General features: G+C 41.2%; 1 protein-coding gene across 1 annotated transcript; it reads left to right on the top strand.

Annotated features, from left to right (window-relative positions):
- Positions 1 to 11171: 11171 nt before the first annotated feature.
- Positions 11172 to 13325, top strand: LOC121712134 (tubulin alpha-8 chain-like). The gene is made up of 4 exons (XM_042096187.1): positions 11172 to 11229; positions 11332 to 11551; positions 11642 to 11790; positions 12276 to 13325. Exons 1-4 carry the CDS (start codon positions 11227 to 11229, stop codon positions 13251 to 13253), a joined length of 1350 nt encoding a protein of 449 aa, XP_041952121.1. The 5' UTR covers positions 11172 to 11226; the 3' UTR covers positions 13254 to 13325.
- The last annotated feature ends 614 nt before the right edge of the window (positions 13326 to 13939 follow it).

Genomic DNA, 13939 nt, shown 5'->3' with positions numbered 1-13939 from the left:
TGTCCAATGCTCTAAATATTCTTCTTTTGCTTGATTCATTATTTTGTTGACTCTAATTGATGTTTGGGAAGCAGCGCTGGACTGAGCTTGATTTTTAATTGTTGTTATTGAGTTAGTTAACTTCAGTACCAGCTGGCTCAGAGGACACTTTTCAGGGTTCATCTCCTGGGTTTTCAATGCCTCAAAATGGAGTGAGTTCTTAGGACTGCTGTTCAGGTGCATCCAGAATTTTAAGGATCTTTTCGAAATTGGTAATGCCAATGGAAAACGACCTAATTCTGCCCTACATGCATTGATGGGTGTTTTTGATTGAACTTATAGCATTGATCGGCAGAATTCTGCATGTAGGGCTTCAATTGGATACTTGTCCCACTTCGTGTAGTCGTGCATGCTGAGTGGACCCCAAACCTCGCTTCCATATAGGAAATAGGCAGGATTATGCTGTCAAATATTTTGCACCAGATTGTAATTGGGATGTTTATTTTGTGAAATTTTCTCTTTATTGCGTAGAATTTTTCTTTTAGTGCATTCACTGCCATGCTGAAACTTCCTTCCTGATGCAGTAATTACTAGACCAGTCTAGTTAGGTTATATGCTGAGGTTTGTCTTTGTGTTAGTCATAGGTGATGACACACATATTCTCTCCATCAATACAAGAAACAGATGTTAGACTCTCTTTGTTGCAGTTCCTATTCCAAACTGTTTTGTTTTGTTGCAAATCATCTGCACTTTAACGTTGTGATAGTTGGCTGATCTGTGGGTAATCTCCATACTCCTCTCTCATGCACAACAACAAGAAATTTGGCATATGTCTCTAGTGGGTCAACTAGTCCACACATATCTGCCTTCTGACACAGTGTGGACTAGTTGACCCACTAGAGACATATGCCAAATGTCTTGTTGTTGTGCATGAGAGAGGAGTATGGAGATTACCCACAGATCAGCCAACTATCACAACGTTAAAGTGCAGATGATTTGCAACAAAACAAAACAGTTTGGCATAGGAACTGCAACAAATCCACCTGTAACAGTGAGCATCTAAGATTACCAGAAAGCATGTGAAGCAGGCAGGACTCAGTGTCTTCAGAAAAGAAGTGGTAAACCATCTTATGAACCTGCACCAACACCTGCAACTGCGTCAAGTCCATCTAGAGAAACTTGTTCAGCAGCAAATGCTGCCAGTACAGATAAGTGCTTCTTCTGTCAGAAGAGAGGCATCTTTCAATGTGAAACGTGAACGTTCAATGTGGTAAAAAGAGATATGACGAGGGTAAGGAATTTGAAAAGCAAGAACATAATGTTGTCGTAGTTGCATGAGATATTGAGTTTGTCAGCCTAGTTTGCTCTAGCCTGAAAGTGGGAGAAGTCCACAACATCTACTTCAGTATCTTTGAACGTAACAGTGCACAATGTACAGCCAACTAAAAGCCATCAAGACCATGATCACATTCATAATCATAATCAAAGTCAAGTTTCAAGTCAAGTCAAGTCAAGTTTATTTATATAGCACATTTCATACACAGAGGTCATTCAATGTGCTTTACATAAACAAAACCAAACGATAATAACAAATAAAAGCATAGAAGGGCAATATAGTCAAAGAATAGTTAAAAGGTAAAGATCATAATAAAAGGAAAACATAAAACACAAGGTAAAATCATTTAAAAATAAAGAATAATTAGTAAGCAAAAACAAAGGCAAAAGTAGTAAAAAAAGTAATAAAAGACAAAGTAGAATAATTATCGAGGCAGATTCAGAATTTGTAACTCGGCACAGTTAGCAGAAAGCGTCTGAGAACAGTTTGGTCTTAAGTCTAGATTTAAAACTGGCTACAGTTGGGGCCTTTTTAATGTCATCCGAAAGTTGGTTCCACAGCTGAGCCGCATAGCAGCTAAAAGCTGCTTCACCATGTTTAGTTCTAACTGTAGGTTTTACTAGCAGGTTTTTCACCTGGGACCTGAGAGGACGAGAAGGTGTGTACTGCTGAAGCATGTCTGACAAGTATTTAGGTCCTGCTCCATTTACTGATTTATAAACAAGCAATAGTGCTTTAAAGTCAATTCTGTGACTTACTGGAAGCCAGTGCAAGGACTTAAGAATTGGAGTAATGTGGTCAGTTCTTTTAGTTTTTGTTAGAGTCCTAGCTGCTGCATTTTGTATCACCTGAAGCTGTTTAATAGTCTTTTTAGGAAGGCCTGTGAACAGTCCATTGCAGTAATCAACCCTGCTGGAGATAAATGCATGAATGAGTTTTTCTAAGTCATGTTTTGACATCAGCCCTCTGAGTTTGACAATATTTTTGAGGTGGTAAAAAGCTGATTTAGTTATCGCTTTCATGTGGCTGTTGAAATTTAGATCACTGTCAATTAATACACCAAGGTTTTTAACAGTATCCTTTGCCTTCAACCCTTTTGTGTCAAGGAGAGTGGCAACCCTAAGTCTTTCCTCATTTTTACCAAATATAATTACTTCAGTTTTTTCTTTGTTCAGCTGAAGAAAATTTTGAGACATCCAGGTGTTGATTTGTTCTATACACTGACACATAGATTCAAGAGGACCATAGTTGTTTGGTGATAGAGCTAAGTAAATTTGTGTGTCATCTGCATAGCTATGATATGAAATCAAATTATTTTGAATGATTTGTCCAAGTGGGAGCATATAGAGGTTGAATAATAGTGGCCCCAAGATCGACCCCTGGGGAACACCACAGGTCAAGGACGTTGGTGTTGAGGTACAGTTTCCGATGGCAACAAAGAAGCTCCTTTCTTGTAGATATGATTTTAGCCAGCTGATAACTATGCCTGTAAATCCAACCCAGTGTTCTAGTCTGTGTAGTAAAATATTGTGATCAACAGTGTCAAATGCTGCACTAAGGTCCAGTAGCACTAGGACTGATGTTTTACCTGAATCTGTGTTGAGGCGTATGTCATTGGAAACTTTAATGAGAGCTGTTTCAGTGCTGTGATTTGCCCGAAAACCAGACTGAAAGTAATCAAAATACCCATTTGATGTTAGGAAGGTGGTTAATTGATTAAAGACTACTTTTTCAATAATTTTGCCAATAAAAGGTAGATTGGATATGGGCCTGTAATTGTTTAGCATGGAGGCATCCAGGTTATTCTTCTTGAGAAGTGGCTTTACAACAGCTGTTTTCAGTGACTTAGGAAAAGTGCCAGACAGCAATGATACATTTACAATTTGAAGGACATCCGCCGCTATTAGGTGAAAAACAGTTTTGAAGAAATTGGTAGGCAGAGTGTCTAAGACACATGTGGAAGGGCTGAGATTCTGTACCGTTTTTTCAAGTGTTTCGTAGTCTATCAAGCTGAACTCTGACATCAAGTTTAGTTTCCCTCTGTTTGTTGCTGGAAGTTCAGGTTGTTGAATTTGTAATTGAGCAGATATGTTGAGTCTGATTTTGTCAATTTTACCTTTAAAAAAAGATGAAAACTCATTGCATTTATTAGTTGAGAGAAGTTCAGGCGCTAATTGTGAGGGGGGATTTGTTAACTTATCAACAGTTGAAAATAGAATACGAGTGTTATTTGAACTTCTATTGATAATGTTAGAAAAGAAAGACTGTCTTGCTTTGCATATTTCAGAGTTATATGTGCGGAGCATCTCTTTATGGATTTCATAGTGGATCTGAAGTTTGTATTTACGCCATTTTCTTTCAGTCTTCCTACACTCTCTTTTTAGAAGTTTAACTGCTGGATTTTGCCTCCATGGTGCTTTCTGTTTGTCCTTAACTTTCTTGAATTGTAATGGAGCAATGTCATCCATAATGTTTGCCATTTTTGCATTAAAGTGATCAAATAAGTCTTCAGAGTCTGACAGTTGACTTGACTTTAGTGAAAGTGCTTGCTCAAAGAGAGCACTTGTCTGATCATTTATGATTCTCCTTTTTACCATCATAGCTGTGTTTTGAGTGTGTGGGGACATAGACACATCAAAGAACACGCAAAAATGATCAGATAAGGCCAGGTCTTTAACAGCTGTAGAGACATCGAGACCCTTTGTGATAACAAGGTCGAGGGTATGGCCGAGAGAGTGTGTTGGCCCCTGTACATGCTGTGTTAGGGAGAAAGTATCGATTAGTGCAATGAATTCCTTGGCATAATTGTTTTCAGGATTATCCACATGCAAGTTTAGATCCCCTGATATAATAAGACAGTCATACTCTATGCAAACAACTGATAGCAGTTCACCTAGCTCTTCAAGAAAAACTTTAGCTGAATGTTTTGGAGGCCTGTAAATTGTCAGTAATAAAATCTGAGGAGAAGACTTAATGCATGCACACAGATATTCAAATGAAGTAAAGTCACCGAATGACGACTGATTGCACTGAAAAGACGTCTTGAAAATTGTGGCTATCCCCCCACCTCTTTTATTTGCTCTGGTAGCACTCAAAAAACTGAAGTTTGGGGGAGCTGATTCGATGAGAGTAGCAGCACTGTTTGCTTGATCTAACCATGTCTCAGTTAAAAGTAAAAAATCAAGGTTGTGTGTGCAAATTAGATCATGAATTAAGAATGATTTGTTTGAAAGAGATCTGATATTTAGGAGTGCTAGTTTTGTTAGTTTAAGTGTTGGGGAAATATGATCCATGGGGGAAATCTGAGGTTGATGTGGTACGGGTAGGAGATTGGACTGGTTTACCCTATAAGCTCGATGCATTTGTGTTCTATTTCTTGTCAATACAGGAATAGAGAATGTCATGGGCTTACTGGGTCCCGGCATGTTTTCAAAACTACTGTCAGTACCATTTATATTGCAGGGACCCTGAGAATATCATGCAATACAGTCATCATATAATTGTCCCCTGCTGCTGCCATCTGTATTTTCCACTGCACATTCCATGCTATATGCCGGCTGAGAAAATGAACTAAGAGGTTGCTGCTGCTTAAGAGATCCTTCTAAACGGGGAGGGGGAGGGCGAGGGGGTGGAGGTGCCCTTCGCTTCTTTGGTGCTAATGATCTTGGGCTAGTAAAACTCTGCATGGCTACTGGTAGCAGTCTCTCCATTCTTGCAGGGAACATCATGTGCTTGGGTGGGGATGGTGATGGGTATTCAGGGGATCCTGTGGAGTTTGAGTGGGTGGTGGGATGAAGGGGTGGGGATGGGGATGGGAGATTAGGGGGGTTTGTGTGGCCTGGGGAGTTTGATTGGGTGGGGACGTGATTGGGTGTGGGTGGTGATGGGAAATCAAGGAGGTTGGGGTTGAAAATTGATCCAGAGTCTCCATCTGCCTGCTGAGGTTCTGGGAAGTTTGTTGCAGATGCTCCGCTTTCAGCATGTATTCCAGTAGTGTATTCCATGTTGTTGTGTCTTTGTGGTGACAAGGAGACGACGGAGGTGGGGAGGGGTATTGGTACTGGTGTTACAACATGACCCTTCCTTTCTGATATCCTCTCAGCAGCTTTGATAGGTGCTATCTCCTCATGCTCATCACATCCATTTGTTTGCTGAGATTCCAGGGAGTTTGACGCCAGTGATTGACTTTGAGTCATTTTAGCAGCACCCATCTTATCTTGTCCAGTGGACATGGCTTGGCATTGTTGAGCTGGTTGTTTATGTTTCTCCAAGGTCTGCATTTCAGTGGAGGCTAGCGGGTGGTTATCAGAGGGCCCCACAGCAGGGGAGGTTGGGCATATCTCTGTTTCAGCCTGTGCAGAGTGTTTTGGTTTAGCTGAGTTGTTGATGTCATCCACTTGTTCTGTCTGTATGGCCACTGAGCGCTTATCAGAGGCTCGGCTCAAGGTTGGCAGAAAAAATGTTGGGTGCAGGAGAGAGAGGTGATAGTATTCGGTTAAGATCTTGGCCCCAGTCCAACTCAGCTCTGTGCTATTTGGTCTGAAGTATTCCCTGCGATTCCAAAAAAGGTTAAAATTGTCAATAAAATTCATCCCAACTGAAAAGCATGTTTTTGCGAGCCAGGTGTTTAAACTGAATAGTCTGGAAAATACAAAGCTTCCCTCTGCTGGGAGTGGGCCACTGATGAAAATTTGTATTCCAAGCTCATATAGGGCAGAGAAAAGTTCCTTGAAATCTTCTTTGACATACAGCTGTTCTCTGTAGATGTCATTTGCTCCAACATGCACAATGATGCGCTTGATAGTTGCATATTTTGACACCAGTTCTGCAAGCTTGTTTTTTGTGTCAGACACTGAAGCATTTGGGAAACAACATACAATCATCCTTTCCCCATTTATATGTCTCACAGCAAAGTCGCCTAGAACGAGGGTTGTGGGATGAATAGGGGTCGAGTGCTGCTTCTTGTCTGTGCCCATCTTTCTTTTGTTGTGGTTTGATCGCTGCCTGCTTTGGGTCTGTTCCCTGGAAAATTCCTCTCTCACGTCCCGGAGGCATTCAAATCTGTTCCATAGTGTTAGGGGCTGTGGGCTTCCCTTAGGACCACAAGCCCTGTAGTAGCTTGCTGATCTGTCTGTATTTCTGATACGAGGCCTGAAGTTAACATCTGAATTTACTGGTGTTGAGGTAATTACAGTTCTTGTATTACGTTTTTTGTTTTTTGGTCTGGCACCTTGCCTGTGCCAAGGCTCTGTACTCACATTTCCCTTTGTGAGGTCGATGCATTCATCTGCTCTATTAGCAGTGATATTAGACTGCTGGGTTACATTCTCTGCATTTCCAGTAGTTGCTGTACTCACTTCATGAGATGCCTCTCGTAGTTCATCTGTCGTTGATGGAAGGGCATGCATCTTTGATTCCAAAGTAGAAATCCTCTGTTCTAGCTCAGTACATTTTCGGCATGATCTCCTGGGTCTCTGGCCGGAGGAGCGCATTTTGTTTTAATCCAACTTCAAGGTGAATTGCCGTTCAGTTTTTGCTCGTTGACTTGGCTGGCTCATTTAAAGTAAAAAACTAACCACTAAAGTTTCAGATTTAAATGTACTGGTTTCACTGTCTTTGCTAAACTAGCTTGTAAATGAAATAAAAGAATGAAAAAGAGTGGAAATTGCTAAAAGGATAGGTGAAGCAGGAGCAGTGTGAAATGCTTCCTACTCGCTTGAGTAGGAGTCAAAAGCAACATTATGACCTAGAAAGATCTAGTATGTTTGTCCAGTGTGTGATGCTGCCATAGACAAAGTGATGTCAAAGAAAATTGATGATGACATCCAAAAGTTATTTGAGAGTGCTTCTACGAATGTGTTGAAAATAACACAACTTGCGTTGTTTTTTTAAAGTATATTTTTTCGGGCTTTTTTCCTTTATTTGGACAGGACAGTGAAGACAGACAGGAAGTGAGTGGGAGAGAGAGAGAGATGGGGTGGGATCGGGACATGACCGCAGGTCAAACTCGAACCCGTGTCCACGTGGGTGCTCAGACCCACCCGTTCATGGTACGGGCGCTGTAGCCGGCTGCGCCACAGCACCCCCAACTTGCGTAGTTTTTAACACTCTGTGTCCAGATAGGGACAACACAATCATTTTAAAGCAACACCAAAGCACTTTTCCTCTGTCGCACGCATGCTATTTGTTTATCCAGCACCAGCTTTGCAAATAACAATGTCCACAGACAAAAGTCGAGTATGTTGCATGATTTTATGAGTATGTATTGCGACATCAGAAGCATGTCAAATTTGTAGTTTCTCATTCCATTGAACTACCGATCCGCTACCCGATCTGGCAAACTTACATAGTGCGGTTATAGCCAATAGAGGGCCGCAAAGTGAATGCAGAATGCCGTTCACCCTGTTATGAGTTGATGAACCACTGAAACGATGTTGGAAACATTATTTTAAGGTACAAAAAAACTCTTTGGTGTTGCTTTAAGAGTGTATACTGTGAGATACCATTGCTGCTCAGATGAAAAAAACATGGAAATTTGAACTGAACACTGATGATGCTGAATGCCATATCCACAAAGCGTTGTATGCCTTTATGTGTTGGGTAGTGGAAGGACCAACATCAAGCAGACCAGAGACCGTGCGCAGTGGCCATTCTAGATATTTTTAACAAGGGTGGCACTGGTGAGGCACTGATTAATTCAAGGGTGGCATGAGGCAGAACATCCAGATAGACAGAAACAGGCTCAAGATGTGAAATTAGCACAAATACATTAGGGAAACCAAACAAAAACACCATACTCATAAATTGAAAGAAAAAAAAAACACAAATACCTTACTCTCACATTAAATTTCTTTGTATTTGAATAAAATAATACAAACATATTAAAGTTAATTATCTAAGTTGTCTGTCCATGGGCTATGCTGTGATAAAACAAATTCCATCATGGGGACATTAAAATATAATCCATTTTATTCTATTCTATTAAATGAAGATATACAAATATACTCATCAAATATCAAATATACTCAAGACATTTCCCCCCACAATAACTTATATCTATGCGCATCTATTTTTGTAGCTGTTAAAATAATTTGACCTGCTTTTTTGTCTATTTGTTTATTTTCTTTGAAGTTCTCAAGAAACTTGAGGATGGTATGAAGGAGTGTATTGTGTATGTGAGCAATTTCATCTTCCTAAATCTCAATATTATGATCACAAGTGTGGGCAAATTATTAATTAAATTTTCATGTGGGGTAACTTGTTGCAGGGCAACCACATAACCGGTTCCATGTCTTCCGATTACTACATAACCGGTTCCATGTCTTCCAATTACTACATAAAGTGAAGGAGTGTATTGTGTATGTGAGCAAAGATTGTTCACGTTGCACATGGGGCAACTTGTTGCAGGGCAACCACATAATAACCGGTTCCATGTGTTCGAATTGGATGACTAAAGTTTTTAAGAAACTTGAGGTTGGTATCAAAGATTCTAGAGCGGAGCTCTGTTCTAGAATCTTTGGTTGAGGGAGTGTATTGTGTGTGTGAGCAACCTACATGTTACTTATCTGCCTGAATCTCAATATTCTGATCACAACAACTCTGGGCAAATTACAAGTCAGCACTAGTGCTGCATTCATTGTTTTGCATTTTATAATCACATCACCAAAAGTAGGTTATTGGTTTTACCAAAAGTATTTGGCAGTATTTTTAAACTACAAACCTATGAAGTATTTTGATACTTATGATGCCATTTTTTCCAACTAAATAAAATACAAATGACAACATACTATTTTGTATTTTAAATACATGTATCAGACATGCCTATCCCTGGCTTTTGGCTGCAGCAACTCAAGCTAGGTAGAACTGATTGTTTTGTGTTTGTTTTGTGTCTATGTTAGTTATGATCCAATTTGACAGCTTTGCTATGTTGCCCACCCAAAATTTCTACCAGCCCACCCAAATATAGTAGCCTAGCCTAGGTTAGAACCAGCCCTGCCCTGCATGGAGACATATTTTACGATAATAATGGAGAACATGTAAGCAAAACTTTAGGTTTTTGTTAACAGATTTTTTTTAAGCGGACATCGCCATAGGCACGATATTTATGCTACCTCTGTTAGGCCTACAAAAAGTTGCGAATTAAGGAGTATTTCCTGATCAGGGAAACCTTTCGGTCCGCGGTTCTATAATATCATTCAATTGTGCCGCAAATTAACAAACAGAAGTGGGGCGTAATTTAAATTCATGGCTCCGTAGACCAGCAATCTTCTCGTCGAAGAGGCTCATAATTTGAGAAACGCTGCAGATCATAGACAGAGAAAGCTCTGGGAACAGAACGCAGGCATATGATTTTGTTGTCACGCGCTACTATAGAAAATGAACTTTATAAAGCCGGGCTCGGCCAAAAAAAAAAGAAGAAAAAAGTATGCCAGATGGCCAGTCCTACGGAGCCCCTAAGGGGACATGAGCAAAAAAAAAATCTGTGCACATGAAAGTTTCACGTGAGCACATGAAAGTTTCACGTGAGCACATGAAACTAAACTTTAGATTTTTTTTTTGCTCATGTCCCCTCCGTACCAGTCCAGCCCTGTGTTCAGGAATTATTTAAGCAAAAGTGGAACGTGCACAATGTTTCATTTAACCCTCCTGATCAGGACGAATAAAACAGGCATGGGGGACGAAAGAAACATACAGTTTAGCCTAAGCTATGTAAACTTCCCATAATTTCAATATTTTACAACAAATGCTTGACTGGTTGAATGGTCATACATGTCATCAGAATATCGCTACCTGTAGCCTAGATGCGACGAGTGTTTAGTGAGTAGGCCTAAGCTTGATGAACCATAAATGAAAAGTTTTCTTAACATTACATTAGGACATTATTGCCATTTTACAAAAGTATAGGCCTAGCCTACAGTTAACACTTAATGACCTAGCAAATATCGGCGACTTAAGTGTGTGATTAGATAAATAGGCACTGGCAGATGCAATAAATAGATATCTTTGCGTGTTAGCACAAGCAGTAGCCTGTAGGCCAATAAAGGCAAGCGTGTTTGCCACTTACATTTCTGACGTCTGATACTTCAAACTGCTGCAAGTGCATAAAGAAAGGTCCTGCCTTAGACCATGTTAATGGCCAATCGTAGACTAAGATTTGGGGTTGGCACCTGGGGTGGCCAATCGAATCTCAAGGGTGGCCTGTGCCACACGGAGCCACCCCTCTGGCTCCGCCCCTGACCGTGCGCTCAACTTGTCCACAGAGATGTTCTTGCTTTGAGCCAGAACATATGAAGCCTATAGTTTCAAGTCAAAACAACAAGTCATATGCACACAAATACATCCAAAATCATTTTAGCATTGTCTAGAATGTTTGTGGAAATGTCAGCCAGGGAAATCTGAAGGGGATTGATGATGAAGACGATGGAGATGGTTTGCTTTAAAATACTGAATAATAAAAGCATCAACACTAGCATTTTTCTGATAATTGTGTTTGTTGTTATTGTTGATGTTTGTAAGTTGATACTTGTTGTTGATGCAAAAAAGGTACACGTCAAAAAACTGCAAGATTGCAACTACGCACGCAACTGTGTGTATGAGCCGTGAGTCTTGGAAAGGTGAATCAATTAGCCAATCAGACATTGGACAAGAGGTGCTAATTGGAAGCCACGCCTTATTCCTACCATCACTATATATCACACAGAGGCAGAGATGAAAGTTCATGGAGAAGGTAAGTTGTCAGAGCCAATAAAGATTTAACTAATATCTTTTTTTAACATTTGACTGTTTCTGTAGATCCTTTGTGGAGAATTTCTTATTAAAATGAAACCTAATCAAAGAATTTATTGATTCGGTGAAGGTGCATTTGGTGGAGCCTGCAGTTTGGACAGACTTTTTTCATTATTATTTCAAGAATGGTGAGTGCCTGTTATCTATAAGTGAAGTTTACTGTTTTACTTGGATGATGGGCCAGGTATTTGTCATGATTGGGGTTTTCATATCTTTTTTGATCATTTTAGAGGGAGTGCATTTCTGTCCATGTTGGCCAAGCTGGTGTGCAGATTGGAAACTCGTGTTGGGAATTGTACTGCTTGGAACATGGTATCTGCCCAGATGGAACAGCTGTTGGAAATGGCACAACTCTACTGGACTCCTCCTTTGGCACCTTTTTCAGTGAGACTGGTTCTGGGAAGTATGTTCCTAGGTCCATATTTGTTGACTTGGAGCCATCAGTTATAGGTGAGTGTCCTATTTGAAATAGTCGTTTGGCTTTTAAGCAAATGTAAATGATTTGGGTTTGTGAAAGGCTGACTTGATATTCCCTGACAGATGAGATCCGTAATGGGTCCTACCGGCAGCTGTACCACCCGGAGCAGTTGGTTAGTGGTAAAGAGGATGCAGCCAACAACTACGCTCGTGGTCACTACACCATTGGAAAGGAAATTGTGGATCCGGTCCTGGACAGGATTCGTAAAATGGTAGGTGACCAGATTAACCGTTGCTTGCACAACGATTAAAGATTGATGTAATGCATTTCCAAAATTTCCCTCATGTTGAATAGTTATCTATATCTCTCTAGCTCTATCTCCTTGCATTTAGTATCTTCAGTATTGGTGTGCACGTTTTTTTTTTGTGTTCCTCTGCCCTATTTAGTCTGCCATTTACTTGTGGGGATGCAAAATACCTCTAGCACACATGGCTGTAGTGAGTGAGGATGTAAGATTATACTTTGAGGGCAGTGTGTGCTGACTTTAATTTCTCTTAATATGTAACCTTATGTTGACATGTGAAGTTGGGCAGATGTTATGCCTTGGATTGTTTTGAGAATCATTAGAGGGTGTGTGTGTGCTTTCTAGTTTGTTGCAGAAAACCTGCAGCCACACTAGCCCTTTGCATTATCTGTAGAGTTTTATTGAGTTATCAATTTATGGTGCAGAATGTGACTACTGAATTTGTGTCTCAGACAGACCAGTGCTCGGGTCTCCAGGGATTCCTCATCTTCCACAGCTTTGGAGGAGGCACTGGCTCTGGCTTCACCTCCCTGCTGATGGAGCGTCTGTCTGTGGACTACGGCAAGAAGTCCAAGCTGGAGTTCTCCGTGTACCCTGCTCCCCAGGTGTCCACTGCTGTAGTGGAGCCCTACAACTCCATCCTCACAACCCACACCACTCTAGAGCACTCTGACTGTTCCTTCATGGTGGACAATGAGGCCATTTTTGATATTTGCAAGCGCAACCTTGACATTGAGCGTCCCTCCTACACCAATCTGAATCGCCTTGTCGCCCAGATCGTCTCGTCTATCACTGCATCTCTACGCTTTGATGGGGCTCTGAATGTGGATCTCACGGAGTTCCAGACTAACCTTGTTCCCTACCCCCGTATTCACTTCCCCCTGGTCACCTACTCTCCAATAATCTCTGCGGAAAAGGCATACCATGAGCAGCTCTCTGTGCCCGAGATCACAAATGCTTGTTTTGAGCCAGCAAATCAGATGGTGAAGTGTGACCCAAGGCGTGGTAAGTACATGGCCTGCTGCGTGCTGTACCGTGGGGACGTGGTACCCAAAGACGTCAACGGCGCCATCGCTGCCATCAAGGCCCGTCGAAGCATCCAGTTTGTTGACTGGTGCCCCACCGGCTTCAAGGTGGGCATCAACTACCAGCCGCCAACGGTGGTGCCAGGAGGTGACTTGGCCAAGGTGCAGAGGGCCGTTTGTATGCTGAGTAACACGACTGCCATCGCCGAGGCCTGGGCTCGCCTGGACCATAAGTTTGACCTGATGTACGCCAAGAGGGCCTTTGTGCACTGGTATGTGGGTGAGGGCATGGAAGAGGGGGAGTTCAGTGAGGCCAGAGAAGACATGGCTGCACTGGAGAAGGACTATGAGGAAGTTGGGGCAGACTCGGCAGAGGATGGTGAAGAGGAGGAAGAAGAGTACTAGAGTTTCTAAGGTTATTTATTTATTTGTATGTCAGTTTAACTAATAAATGTTGGTATTGCAAATATATATATATATATATGGGTTGTCTGAATCTTTATCCCCCTGAAGTAATACAGAAAAAAATCAACTGAGGACTACATATGATATTGTGAGTAAGTTATTGCATTACCTGACACCCCTATGGTATATTGCAATATCAAGCACAAGAATTTCAAATTACATTTACACAGCCAGGCAGCTACAGCACTACACTCTGTGGGCATGTCTCTGAGCTCCCATTTATATTCCCCCCAGAGTGTAGTGCTGTAGCTGCCTGGCTGGGTTAGCTGCTGAGTGTAGCAACTCAAGCTAGGTAAAACTGATTTTTTTTGTTTTTCCTTTTTCGTACCAACAGTAGTCAGTGACCTCCAAATGGGAGATCTGTGCGAACTCTCAGTGTTCCTCCTTTAACGCAAGACATCTGAACACGCAACACATTTTTGGATCATTTTCATAATTTGGGTGTTATTTCGGTGTATAAAACTGAGTCCAGGCACATACCTACTGATGGTAATTTTGATACCATAGTTTTAATAGAGACCCAGTCAGACCATTAGTATGAAATCAGGAACAGAGTTTATTTACAATGATGTGCATCAAGGGAGAGACCACATGACTTCACCTAAAGATCCATCAGCTACTCTAAC

Source organism: Alosa sapidissima, chromosome 6 (assembly GCF_018492685.1).
Source record: "Alosa sapidissima isolate fAloSap1 chromosome 6, fAloSap1.pri, whole genome shotgun sequence".
Taxonomy (NCBI): Eukaryota; Metazoa; Chordata; class Actinopteri; order Clupeiformes; family Clupeidae; genus Alosa; species Alosa sapidissima.
The sequence above is the reverse complement of the archived record's forward strand: the minus strand, read 5'-3'. Positions and strand labels throughout refer to the sequence as shown.

Bases quoted from the DNA above. Each gene is read 5' to 3' on its own strand.
- LOC121712134 (XM_042096187.1), top strand. The intron at 11,552-11,641 runs GTGAGTGTCCTA...ATTCCCTGACAG, and splicing joins CTTGGAGCCATCAGTTATAG to ATGAGATCCGTAATGGGTCC. The intron at 11,791-12,275 runs GTAGGTGACCAG...TTTGTGTCTCAG, and splicing joins TGGACAGGATTCGTAAAATG to ACAGACCAGTGCTCGGGTCT.